At 37.8% G+C, this 14,412-nt stretch overlaps 1 protein-coding gene across 1 annotated transcript; it reads left to right on the plus strand.

Annotated features, from left to right (window-relative positions):
* The first annotated feature begins 3,904 nt into the window (after positions 1-3,904).
* On the plus strand, positions 3,905-14,135 carry LOC111572209 (digestive cysteine proteinase 2-like). The gene is made up of 11 exons (XM_023275778.3): positions 3,905-4,062; positions 4,827-4,886; positions 4,980-5,072; positions 6,514-6,686; positions 7,176-7,437; positions 7,532-7,727; positions 7,891-8,084; positions 8,167-8,258; positions 11,467-11,628; positions 13,197-13,386; positions 13,472-14,135. Exons 1-11 carry the CDS (start codon positions 4,017-4,019, stop codon positions 13,657-13,659), a joined length of 1,656 nt encoding a protein of 551 aa, XP_023131546.2. The 5' UTR covers positions 3,905-4,016; the 3' UTR covers positions 13,660-14,135.
* The last annotated feature ends 277 nt before the right edge of the window (positions 14,136-14,412 follow it).

Raw genomic sequence — 14,412 nt, forward strand, 5'->3', positions numbered from 1 at the left:
AGTTGCCAACTTTGTGCACTGAAAAGTACAGAACAAATAACAGCTTTTCCCAACACGACCTTGCAAGTCGTGAAACTACACAACAATAATCAGTTCTGCTAAATCTAAATTTACCTCATCATGATTCTTTCTTTGTAGCATCATAATTACGTTACCATTAGCAGTCCTAGAAATGTTCTACAAAGTGGCTATTAGATAATGTCGTTCTGTGGTTTTTCTGCTGAGTATTCCTCTTTCATTCAGCTGTTATTTTGCTCTGAACAAACACTGACTGACTGTTTTATGTCCTCAGCTGTTGGACTGTTATCTCATGACTTCAGTTAGTGCTCTGAAACTGCCTCATGACAAAGTTGAGTGCAGAACAGCTTATTTCACTTTGTAACTGTGTCTTCCAGTCCTGTCTTTCTTCTGCCTGTCTGCACATGCTCATGAGAGCAAGCTACTTTCAGTTATGTGGCATCCTGTGATTTCAATATCTGTGCCAGATTAGCTCTGGATTCAGGCCCTGCAGTAGTCAACAGCATTATAACCACGGCAGACACTGACATCTAGTGCACAGTTTGGGTTTTTGTCTTTATTCTTAAGGTCCATTTGCGAAACATACTCTCTTCGGTTTGAAATTCACCCGTTTCAGGGAATAGGAAAGCCCATTATGTAAATATCTACAGTACATACACTACCGTTCAAAAGTTTGGGGTCACATAGAAATGTCCTTATTTTTGAAAGAAAAGCAATTTTTTTCAATGAAGTTTAATTGTTAATGTGGTAAATGAGCATTCTTGCTGGAAACGGCTGATTTTTAATGGAATATCTCCATAGGGGTACAGAGAAACATTTCCAGCAACCATCACTCCTGTGTTCTAATGCTACATTGTGTTAGCTAATGGTGGTGAAATCTTATTTCTCGCCTCAAAGCCTTTCAGAAATACTCTTTGCTGAAATGTTTGTGTAATAAAAGAGAAAATCCTTGTGAAACATTTGATGGTGATGAGATCATCACGTTCCACTCCTGGCGTGAGAAAAAAAAAAAAACAAGAGGCTTTCAGCTGATCAACACTGACAAGAGCTACAGCCATTCACCTTACTTTAAAGTAACAAAAACTACCATGTTACATACACCACATAAAGCTTTACATTATACACACAATGCTTTTGGTTAAGTATCTTCCAAAATGTTATAAACACAGTCTGAGAATTTGATTTTGCCTTATCATCGCCAAACATAATCACCCTGTTAGTCAGTGTTTCAGATTAAAATGTATTTTCCCAGAAAGTGAAGATTTTACCATGAACACATGATGAAAAAAACAGCAGCGAAGAGGATAGAAGAGAGCTGTCCTCAATGATGCTGCCACTAAAATAAAAATAAATACAACAAAGTAAACTATAATTAAATTAAATGAGATTTTATTGGGCTCAGCAATAAAATTCTTGAATTATTAAGTTTTAAAGCTGACAAACTGTCTCAAACTAGATGTGTTCTTGCTTTTAGTAGCTTTTAAGAAATTAGTTAATTCAACAACAAATAGCTGGTAATTAATTTTAAACTAAAGTTCAATATAAATCCTCAAAGCAGAAACAACAAAAGTTTAAATTTTCCCACAAATTATAAATACACATAATAAGCCCTCTAAAGCTGAACAGATTTGTCAAACTTTATCATTCTCATACAATCGTTTGTTAAACTGAAGAGTAGGATATCCAAATGTCAGTATTAGTTACATGTGGAAGTGTAGCCTAAACTCTGTACATGAGTGCACTGTTGGTCATATCAAAAACATTTCCAAATCCATTGTTTTAGTGGAATTTATTCGTAAAAGACCTGACCCTCACCTAAACACGTCCTCTGCATCATATTTGCTCAGCCTCAGCTCAGGCCCTCGAACACACAATCTGAAATAGTGCAGACATATTAAATAGGTAGGAGAGGGGTGAAGAAAAATTGAAGCCAATTACGGTGAGTTTCTACAACTTGATTATTATTCTTTAAATGAAGTAACTCAGAAATTAATTTCATGCAATTACCAACATTAGTATGTCAACCCAACTCATCAAACTCTAAAGTTTGAACCTAAAAGGCAAATTAAAAGTTTATCTAAATTAATAAATTTGATTTTTTTAAAAATCTTGTAGCTATGTGTTTAATTAAGTGGTGGTCCCTTGAATTGCATTTTATAGTTTAGTACAGAACAGGTAAAGAGACATATACTAGAATCTGATCATCAGCTCATGGATGTATTCAACAACAACCTTTCATGGTAAATAAGAGATATAAAAACTCCAGAGACCCATTAGTACACTCACATTCACCTCTTCCCCAGTTAATACCAGCTCACGGTACTTCAGCACACACCCCTGATGGCAACCGCTGCTGCAGCAACTGTTGTTAGAGAAATGATTCTTTCAGCTTTTTACAACTTCATCCTCACACACGTAAAGAAATCCCTATAAAATAATTATCTCATGTGACACTGGGTCAATCATTTACTTCATTACTTGTGATGTGTCATACATTGGAAGACATGCTGAGCACTAAAAATTCATATTGCTGAACAGAGAAGCATTTTTGGAAGTGAAAACACAAGTTATCCAGCAGCACTCTATTTTGTTAATTGCATTATAATCTCCTTTTCCTCAGTAAGATATATTGGAATAGAAAAATTATCACTCCAACAACCTGGATGTTTTACTCTTCAGGAGGAAACACTATTGGATCTATCATATGAAACCCCTTATTGACTGATAATAGATTTTCACTTGGTGTTTTTTCAATAACTTATCTTTATTTACTGGATAATCTATTTGGTTTAAACATGTTTATCGTGTTAATTTAAAGCTGATGTTTAACTATTATTTATATTTGTTAAAAATTTTTTTTAGTATGAATATATTTTTAACTTTTGGAAGACACTTAATGAAAAGATTTTATGTCAAATATAAAGCTGTATGTGGTATGAAACATGGTTCTTGTCACTTTGTAATTTGACAAATAGTTACTGTTTTGATTAGCTGAAGGTCTCTGTTTTTTTTTTCTCACCTCAGTGGTGGAACATGGTGATCTAATCACCATTAGATGTGTTAAATAACATACTGTCAGGTCCTACTATGATTTAATCTGAATAACAGAGAAATGCATACTGAGTCAGAGTGAGCTACACTTTTATCCTGCTATGACTTACCCAGAGTTACTTTTTTTTAAAATGCCTTTTTTTGAAAGCTGTGAGCAGAACAAATGAGATTCCCTTCTCTTACATTGTTTTGGAGATTCATCAGAAATCGCAAATGGACATTCATAACATAAAAATAAACTGCTGACTCAGGGGACATTTGAGTTAAATATTTAGATTAAGATGCTACAGTTTTGGTCAAGTAAAAGGAATTACACTTTGATAATGTTTTAGTCCCAACTCTGAAGATATAAATTAAATTTATTACAGTGGCACAACAAAACTGTTTGGTACTAAGCACACAAGAATGTTATTTTTAATGTTTTGATTGAATTAAAAAAAAAATCTGATTTAAATTCAACAGTCAAGCAATGACCTCAAGGTAAACAGCTCCTGTTTTTGTTGTCATGCTAACAGCTTTCCATTCCTGCTCTGCAATGTCATGTATGTGGCTCAGCTGCTCACTCTCTGCTCTAAAAATAAAACTAAAAATAAATATACATTACTGCTTTCAAGATTAGCCATGAACAAAATAAGCCTACTCAACATGCATTAATATTTTTGGTACGGGGCTTCTTTCTCCTGAACTCTGTAATCATAGGTTATTCTGGTCATATGACACAAATCACATGACATCGTTCAACTAAAACCCGCCTCTTGTTTCTGATTGGAGGATATTCCTGCTTGCCGCAATGTGATTAGTCGAGAAGGAGCGTCAGTTATTTTTATATGTGTTGTTGTCTATTTAATCAGTGTTTTGGGTGTTCTGCACAGTCATGTGTTTTTAACTTGTTTGTTTTTAGTCTGGCTGCTTTTCTCTCCTGTATTTCATAGCCCACAGTAGAAACCATGCGGTTTTCTTACATTGTGGCGGTTATTTTTTTGGCTGCCATTGGTAAGTAACGACATTTCATTTTCCTACATCATATTTCAAGCTAGCTAACGTTACATGCTATGAATGCAGCTAACATGTAGTGGTATTGTTAGAAAAACTACGTTGACGTTCAGGTTGTTAAATAATACTGTCAGTTATAAGTGATTGTACAGCTGAAGGGAACACACCCGATATAATTTACGATTCCTGTGGAGGTTTTCTGTTTTATTTTCCAATATGTGCTGATGTATGGGAGGCCACGCCAGAAAGCAGTCAAAAAATGTCAATTCAAAGTTAATTTGATCATCGAGAAACCATGTACATCTCAAAATATGTCTTATAAACGTCAATAGAACTATGTAGTCTACCTTTTTATTCGGCAAACATTAAATATACTTTACACCACTTTGCAGGCCAAAACTTAAACCTTTGCTGAGCTCTTTCTGCCAATGTTACTTACAACACAGTGTCGTTGGTTAGGTGAAACATCGATATATTGGCCAGTAAAATTACTCAGTAAAGGGGTTTTAGTCTTTGCTATAGGTGTGTGACAGAAAGACTGCAACAAATGCAAAATTCCCACATTCTCTGGCAGACTGTATCTTATGTAAATAATGCAGGAGAGCAAATGTCCAGGGACAGATGTCAGTATTTCTGGCAGTCTGGTCACATGCATTGTCTAAGAATAGCGTTGAAATTTACCCCATTGTCCTTTAAGACATCTATACTGCTAAAAAATACAGTTTTCCGAAACAATCTTTCCACTTATCTGTGTTCACTTTCAGGTGCAGAGGGAAAAGCAGTCCCTTCCCTTCCTGATTTTGGAAACACCTATCATGTCAAAGGTAAGCAGTAAACACACCGTAATAATATCTGTTAGGGTTTTCTGTACTCGGATTTTGGCCTAACTACAGCAACATTTCGCATTTTTATTGCAGGAGTGATCTCTCTACCCTACGCTGAAATTAAAGAGCCATTTGAAGCATGGTTAGACCTAGCGACAAAGTCCAGCCGAATAGACTACTACCATGGTAAGAAACCTGACTCTGTATTTCCCCTGCTTGGCTGGATTTGAAACGGAAAGCCTGTTGTGTCAGAAAAGAGGCCAGACTGTATCATCATAACATAATACAGGAAGCAAAACCACCATAATAAGCAATTTTGGTGAACTTGATCTGGTGACTCGTCCTACATACTCATGACTTCAAGTCTTTGTTATGCAGGTTCTTCTTTCTCTTTTATACTGTTTAAGTAACACTTTTATATACTTAAACTGTTAAACTATCTGTCTAAACCTAACTCAGGTTTTCCATTATAACACAGTCATTATGATCACAAATGGGTAAGGTAAATAACAACTGTCTCGGTGCGACAGCAGAAACATTTTTATATTGGGAAAGCAGAAAGTTTAGGGAGTCATAGGATGGCACAGGTACTCAATACATAAATCCAAATCTGTGGGGACCCTAAGATTTGTTGAGTGTCAGGGCAACACAATGTGGAAAGCATTTTACTACAGGATGTAGTTTAAATGAACAATTTGAAAGTAATCTCTAAGAGTGGCACTGAGTGAGAACAGATTATGCAAATCTGCATTTTTGTTATTCAACAAGTTTGAAATATTTACTTTAATCTAGGAGCCTTAATGCTTATTCTGACAGTAATGGTTGTTTCAACTTTACTGAGCAATTAGTGAGCCTGTTGAGGAAAGGTAAGGGGACGAGCGCATGCTGAGGGTTTAGATTTGTCTTGGAGTGGTCCTGCACGTCATACATATTCCATCATTTATTATTTACATTTGTGACATATTTGTTGGTTTAAACATGTTTGTTATAGCTTTTACTCCAGAGGGAACAAGAAGTCTTTACAAACCTGGTATTGTGTGCCCCAGATACTGAACAGAACCAAGGGATGCATACTAATGATGAAGAAGCCACATCCTTTGTAGTTCTTTTCCTAATCATCTTGGGTTTAATGTGACTGTAAGCTAATCAAATGTCTGGACTCCTTGATCTTGTCACTTCTTTGTTGTTGTCAACTGTCTGCCAGACTCTTCAATCTCATCAGTTTTCATTGTAAACCGTCTACATGCAAACCAAACTCCACCCATTGATCACTGTTATATCAGCATGCTGCTCCCTCTGTACCTTTAGTTATCTGTATCTATGTTGTCTCCTCCTAATGTTTTGGGTCACCTTACCATTACAAAACCACTCTTTGTGTCTAAGCTCACCATATACCAGAATACCACTAAACACACCACTGCAGGAAACTTTGGAACAGGATTTTGAGGGATTTCTTCAAGAGGATTAGTTATAGAATAAATCAGTGGGGCAGCAGACAGGTGACCTACATGCTGTTCATTTTATGTGTAATGGAAGGGTGACAAGGTAGGTTTTTATTGTTTGGTTTTAACAAATCAAAAGGAGTAAAGGAGTCAGTTTTAACATCCGTCATTGTGATTATCAACAGGCCAGGTTTCGACTTACCAGCTGGGATCCGAGCTGCAGTTTGGCGTTGCCTATAAAATCACCCCTGAGACCACAGAGGAGGAGAAAAATGTGATGAAGTGCTTCCAGGCCAATGGAACAAAGGATGAAGCTGTCACACCGCAGGCATCGCTGCCCGATGTGCAGGGCTTCCAGGTAAACTTACAAACTACCGGCTATTGCAGACCCTTAGTAGTTTGTACTGGATGGCACTAAGAAAGGCCCTTGCTTTTTATACCGAATGGAAAAAGATCTGCTGAAGAATAAGCTACTTCCCCTGTTTTGATTAGACAGACTCTAAATGTAATTCTTTGCGGCATTACAGACCCTACTATGACACTCTGATATGCAAACTTTGTGGTGAACTGATGCAAGAAGACCAGCAGGTCGTCCAGGGAGATTGCAGTTTTAATGTGTGAGATTTCAATTGATTGTGCTTCTGTGACTCCACAGTTTCACAAACTGAAACACTACAAATACTCAGTGATGCTGAGGACTTATTAAACCACAGCACTGTGTATGAAACATCTGTAACATTCACCTTCAGATTTATTATTCCTTAGCTACACATTTAACTGAACCTTGCTGCTATTGAAAGCATTAGATATGTTTTCCTCATTGTGTTCTCACATGTTCCCCGCTTAGTTCCTGAGAATGGAGTACTATGGAGGTTCTCTGTGTGAAGTTTGGCAGAATGTGACCACTGTGGGTTACAAGAAGAACACATACACACTGTGGGTGAGCCATTCAGAGCGAGGTGCAAATGGCAAAGAAGGGACTGCCACTCCCCTCCATTATGAGATGATGGGATACAACACACTGCTGGGGTCCCATTATGACAAATACTTGGTGGACTACAAGGAGTTCAGCACTCATGTGGACCCTAAAGTCTTCTCTCTGCCTAAAGGTTTGTTTGCCAGCTGTAGGTTCATACCTCCTACACCTTTTAGAATATTCAACCGAGAAAAAAAGACACTAATGTTTTATCATCCTTTCTATAGGTATGAGTTGTGGGGGTTTTCCTGGCCCAGGAGTGGAGCACCACATGTTGGCCAATCCAATGAAAGATCTCATCCACACCTCAGCATCAGGTCACTCGCAGGGCATGTTCAAGCATTTCAAGGAGAAGTTCCAGCGTCAGTACAATGATGAACGGGAGCATGAGAAGAGGGAGCATGCTTTTGTTCAGAATCTTCGGTGAGAGGCACATTTAAAACTGAAATGTGACATTGCAGTATTATATTACCAGCATTTTTTCATAATATACACTGAATGCTTTCAGTATAGCATGGATGTAGATGAGTTTCTGTTTTTTTTTAATTGAAGTATCTCTCATGAAATGGTTCCTGGTTTCTTGCAGTTACATCCATTCTAAGAACAGAGCTGGACTGTCCTTCTCCCTGGCACTGAACTCCCTGTCAGATCGCAGTATGTCGGAGCTTGCAACCATGAGGGGAAGGAAACGAGGAAAGACACCAAACAGAGGGCTCCCGTTCCCCTCCAGAAGTTATGAAGGGATCAAAGTACCAGAGTCACTTGACTGGAGGCTTTATGGTACGTAGAAATCTGACAAACTTACCTGAGATGCGTCTATCTGACAGAACATCCAGTTTTTACCGTTACTCTGCCCTTCCAGGTGCTGTGACCCCAGTGAAGGACCAGGCCATCTGTGGCTCCTGCTGGAGCTTTGCCACCACTGGAGCAGTAGAGGGCGCTCTCTTCTTGAAGGTAAAAAAGATAACAAGCCTCTTGCAAAACAGTCTCTGGCTCCATTCCAGTGATTTTAAATGATGAGGTGACTTTCTTATGCCCTTTGAAGCCACAGATGTTCAGCATGGTGCTTCATCTGGTCATGGTTTAGTTTGTTTGCAATACATTTATTTTTACTGTAACTGAATCCGTGGCAATATGATAAGGTTGGACTTTAATAGACTAGTGGATTATTTAGGCAGAAAAATACCGCAAATGGAATCTGAATTGACATAAATTGTCAAAGGATATAAAAGAATTGATAAATGGTGTTCATATGAGGAGATGTATATTCTTGACAACAAGACCAAAAACATGCAAAACGGAAAAGAAATTACACCAATTCAATATGAAGAATTAAAAATATCCATTGTGAAGTATATATAAAAGTATAATTATTGGAGATATTCATGAAATGGTGAGAGGATATTAAAAAACCCTATGTAGCAGCATTTTTCTGTTGTGCCTATGAAAAATGCAACAGTCTGTATTCATTCAGTTGGCTGAAATAGTTTCCAGGTAGTTTTTTGATTCCATTAAGCTTAAGAAAAGCATCCCTGTGAATGAAGAGAGGTCCTCCCCTTCAGGGCAGGTTCCCTACATGATTCAATGTGACACTTCCACTCGTGTTAGATAGACTGGACAGTGCATGTGAATGTGTAAGACAGAGTGAATGTCTTCTTTGGCCTGCCTCCATCCTGCAGAAGACTCAGCTCAAAGGCATTCCTTCTCCATTGTTGCCTAGCAACATGATCCAAACATAGGACTGGTTTATTATGGGATTTGATGGCACCCCATTGAAGTGACCAAATTCTTTGACTCTCTCTCACACGCACACCACTTTTGATTATGTCTCTTGTCCGATAACTGTGTAATTGATAGACTGAGATGCAGTGGGAGAAGTGCTCAGATCTTTGCTTTAATAAAAGGAGCAATACTAGTGTAGCAAAAGCATTTAAAATTTTATTCAAGTGCAACATCTACTTAACGTAGGAAAACTTTGTCCATTAAAATGGATGTTATTCCACCTCAAATTGTCAGTAGCGTTCTGCTAGTTCTGCTGAAGCTTTTTTTTTTTTTTTAAACCATAAACTGTGCATATTTAATATAGTATTTTGAAAATTTTACATTTATATACCAAATGCTTACCGAGATTACATTGGTCATGAAGGTCAAATTTATTGTCAGACGAACACAAAGCAACAGAATCTATTTTGATCCTGTCAAACAGATTCCATAATCATGAGAATACATTTACTTTTTAACATGAAATACTTGGTGACTGCTTGAGCAGATATGATAAGCTGCACCACCAAAACAAAAATATTCAAGATAGAACCTGATCACTGCATTATGTCACTGGAATGACATTAGCATAATAGAAGAAGGACCAAACATTTTGATCTGTTGAGATAGTAAGTTTTATCTTGATACTAGTTTCATGCCTAGACATGTAGTAATATGTTTTACTTACGTAAGCAAGATTTTTATGGTTTCGTTGATAATTATGCAAACTGTTTGATAAGATTAAAATGAATTCTGATGCTTTGTGTGCCACTGTGAATGCTTAGATAATTGTACCTTTCCACAGGATCAGTAAAGTGTTATTTTAATTTTTAATGATATGCCAGGATTTATTTATTGATTTTATTTTATGTTTTAAATCAGAATCTGCAAAGTGACTGATCACTTAATTTTTTAAATAAATGTGGTAGCACAAAAGGCATTTTAGAATATTTGCTTCTAGATTGTAGTGGTATAAAGTAGTAAAATATGCAAAACATGATTGGTTACTTTGTAAAAGGATGTGGTTGATCCATTACAGGAGAAAAATGGCCAAAACTCCTGGGAGGGTGGATGGTCATTAAAGCAATCATGTCCTGTTCTCTTTTTTTTAATATTACAGTATGTGAAAGTTTTATTAGATTTCTTCAGTCCGTAAAGTGATTTGTCAGCCATCAAATTTATGAAACCACAGAGGTTGAGCAGAGTCTTTTTGTATGGGTGAGGACTCCAAATTGTTTTGCAGTGATTGCAGAAACAGTTTCATTTGGCCAAGAGAAAGTAATGTTGTGAGGCCCCAGCAGTTTGTCTTTGTACCTTTGCCAGTGCGCAGCGCCGCAGCAGGAAGTGACCTGCATGACGCAGCAACCTCGTCCTCTGAGGCAGGTTCATAAACAGAGCCACTCCCCAGGGGGCACTTGTAAATTTATTTCTACGTGATCTCACAGCGTCTGACTCGCAACCTGTAGATAACAGCTGGTGTAAAAATGTTGTAAAAATGCAATTATGAACTTCACTGTGTTTTCATCTCAAGCCTTGGCTACATTTCTTGTCTGTCTTTTGTTGTACTCTTTGGCTCTTGTATGTAACCTTTAACCTGATTATCTCCCTCCGAAACCCCCAGGATCCACTTCTTTATCGTCTGATCAAGTGTTTTCAAAAAGAACTTTTATATAACACTGTTCAAAGCCGCAGGTTTCAGATTTAATATTCATAATACTCAGCATGAAAACAGCAAGTCATGCACAATTTCTAAAATGGAAACAGATTAAAAATTGTGATTAGTAAATCAATAAAACTAATAGGGATTGAAAGCAGCAACTTATAGAGACACCGGTCTACACTAAGTTTTTCAGTAGTGCAGACTCATCTGGTGTGATGGCAAGCAGGAAAGCATTTACGAATAGTTGCTCTGAAGGTGTGCATAATCTTAATGTAGACTAATTGGTTATAAGTTTAGAGATGCAAGAGAGTGGCAAGCCATAGAGAGCTTTGAATTGATCAGGAGGATGTTGAGCTACGTCTGAAAGACACAGGAAGCCAGTGTGAGTGGGTTTGTTTAGTGTTTGCCTAAGGCCGGGCTGCTACATTCTGAACCACTTGAAGCTGAGCAGTAAAATAAGGTCCAACAAAGTGTTTCAGTAATTCAGACTGAAGAACAGTAAACAGACAATTTGCTCTACAATGTTCTTAGGCAACTCTGTTACAAAATATATGAGTGAACCAGTTACTTAATTATGCCTCAAGCATCGTTTCTGTCCTGAGAGGTTTGTGTGGTGCTGTAATAACCAAGGTGGGTGGAATTGTTGGCATTATATTTACAGCTGATTCATACACAGCAGGTCAAGGCAGGTTGTTAATTTTGCAAACCAAGTGACATTAAATTCTTCCTTTTCTCTTTCAGACGGGTTCCCTGCAGGTCCTGTCTCAGCAGATGTTGGTGGACTGTTCCTGGGGTTTTGGTAATAACGGCTGTGATGGAGGAGAGGAGTGGAGAGCGTATGAGTGGATTATGAAACATGGAGGCATCGCCACAACAGAAACCTATGGAGCCTATATGGGAATGGTGAGATGATTTCATGACAATGAACCAAAAGACCCTGACAATTCTGAAAAAGCACTGAAGCACATTGTTGTCCTTTTTCTTCAAGGAAGAATAAAGTGTTTTATTATGCCTGAGAAACTGAAACATCTTTGAAAGTTTTGGAACAAAATTGAAAAATTTGAAATTTCAACTCGGACAGCAAGACTCATTAGAACATGTTCAACTCCTCAATCCCACAGATACAGCTGCATCCTTATTCACATACTTTCTTCTCAGTTCACTCATGAATTGCCTATTACAGTAAGGCGGAGTGCATATCTCATGAAAATGACCTTTCACACTGCCAATTACTTCTTTGTTGGTGAGACAAAAAAATGTAAATTTCCATTCAAGTGTAATCATGGTTTTGCATACAGCTCTGCGTCCATCTCCACACCCATTACTTTTGTTTGAATCACTCCTGAACTCATCACTGCATTTATTAGGAACACATGCAAGAAGGGGTGGAACCTTTGTAATCACACTTGTTACATATTTGTATTTTGTACATTCTATTAGTTGTTTCTCTGTGCGATGAAGCACTACAGAGAAATCCAGTTTTTAAATTTCAGTGAATTTCTGCTTTGTGTCCAACATAGAGCTGACATTAAATCCTACTCTCTATGGAAAATAAACCAAAAACAATGTATCCGCTTTTCATTGCATTTATGACAAGTGTGTGTATGTAGGCTACTATTTCCATTAGACACCAAACTTATTTTTTTCAAATTCCTAAGTCATACAATATCTCATCATCCTGGTTCTGATATTGCCAGATTCCAGACAATCTCCCATGTACAAGTATGAAAAAGTATGACTACTGCCATCATTTTATGGAGTGAGGCACACATAAAAACATCTCGGTTTAATAATATCCTTTTTTTTCCCTTCACATGAAGGTTAATATAAAAACTGTATTGTCATATCAAAGGACTAGACTGATTTGAACAAAAGAAACTACTAGCACCTTTAATGATAATGAGATGACTGCTTAGAAGTAAAGGAAATTACCCTGAAAATAGCCCAGTGCTCATAGGGTTAAACGGGTCCTGGATTTACAAGTTTCTATGAAATGTGACTCCAACAGTCTGTTCCTCATTATGGTTAGGAAAAAGACATTTAGGCATGTTAAGACACTTTCCCACCAGTACAGTGCAGCTTTGTAAATTTAGTATTGTGACACTGAAGTCATTTTTCCCTTCAGCTTCACAGTCAGCCTAACATACGGGCAACACGCCTTTTACAGCTTCTGAAATGGTGTAGTTGATACCCACTTATCAGATACTTCAGTTGCCGGAAGTCATTGCTTTTCTTAGAAGTTTAAAGAATGGATTTGCTTTCTGTGTATCAGAGGTTTGTGTCTGTTTGGTCCAGTTTCAAAATTCTGTCTGGCGCTCATGTTCAGTCACTGTTTTGGTCTTCTGTGTCAAAACTACAGCACTATAGTTATAACTATATGACTGGTTGAGCTTTTATTTCTACATGTCCTCAGTTTGTACATAAACTTGGCCACCGTCTCTGAACTCTTACCTGTTTTCCTTTCTGAACAGAATGGATTTTGCCATGTGAACTCATCCCAGCTTACTGCACGTATCCAGAGCTACACTAATGTCACATCAGGTGATGCAGAGGCCCTTAAGCGAGCTCTCTTCAAAAACGGGCCGGTGGCTGTCAGTATTGACGCTTCACACCGGTCATTTGTTTTCTACAGCCATGGCGTCTACTACGAACCTGCTTGTGGTAAGTTCCCACCTCAGTGGCGCTCATGCTTTTTACAGCAGTATTCCTCTGTCTACAGCTGAACACGTTTCACTGTGCTTTTCAGGTAATACCCCCGATGATTTGGACCATGCTGTGCTTGCAGTGGGATACGGTAGCTTGAATGGGGAGCCATACTGGTTGGTAAAGAACTCTTGGTCCACCTACTGGGGCAATGACGGCTACATCCTCATGTCTATGAAGGATAACAACTGTGGTGTCACCACTGATGCTACATACGTGACACTGTCATAGATGGTGCTCGTGTCCCCTCTGTATATTGCTGGATGTTAATGCTGTTTAGTTCCTGTTAATGCCACTTTACTTTTTCATTTTTTATTGCCACAATCTTGAGCAACTGCTGCAAAAGAATTCGCCATTTACGGATTTTTAAAGTGATTTAAACTGAGTGCCTGAGACCGAGTGACACTTAATGTTGTATTAATCACAATACAGTGATTGCATCAGGCTGAACCGCCTGATAATAATGTTTTAAATGTTGCTGTTGAATAGTGTTTAACTGAACTGTGAAGCTGCACAGCTCACATACACAACAAATCCACTTTTTAAAACAGTTTTATTGCTCGAGACCCGTAAACACGTTGCCTTCATTTTAATCAGACAAAACACATTTTATGAAACATTTCCATTAGTTTTTTTTTTTTTTTTAAGAATTTTTTTTTTTCAAATGCACTGAACAAAGAATCATTACAATAAAAATCTGAAATGTTTTCCATTGCCGGCTTCAGTGACATCTGTGATTCATCTGATATAACCACACGCTGCAGCCAGCAGAAAGGCATGCTTTCTGAAGTCCATGCACTGGAATAACGGGTTACTGGTTAAACCTTCACATTTCCTTTTAATGCATTCAGAGCATACTTGCCCCAAATTTCTTTGCTAATGGAATAATAGGCTTTGTAAAAATCCAAATCCTTTTGCCTGAGAAACAGTACAATTTTCTAGTAGCTTATTACATGACCTGTGCTTCTGGTACATGCCTGTACT

This window comes from Amphiprion ocellaris, chromosome 15 (genome assembly GCF_022539595.1).
Source record: "Amphiprion ocellaris isolate individual 3 ecotype Okinawa chromosome 15, ASM2253959v1, whole genome shotgun sequence".
Lineage (NCBI taxonomy): Eukaryota > Metazoa > Chordata > Actinopteri > Pomacentridae > Amphiprion > Amphiprion ocellaris.

Excerpts from the sequence above, each read along its gene's own strand:
- LOC111572209 (XM_023275778.3), top strand. The coding sequence starts at position 4,017 with ATGCGGTTTTCTTACATTGTGGCGGTTATTTTTTTGGCTGCCATTG. Across the intron at positions 7,438-7,531 it reads AGTCTTCTCTCTGCCTAAAG|GTATGAGTTGTGGGGGTTTT; the intron begins GTTTGTTTGCCA and ends TCCTTTCTATAG. Across the intron at positions 8,259-11,466 it reads AGGGCGCTCTCTTCTTGAAG|ACGGGTTCCCTGCAGGTCCT; the intron begins GTAAAAAAGATA and ends TTTCTCTTTCAG.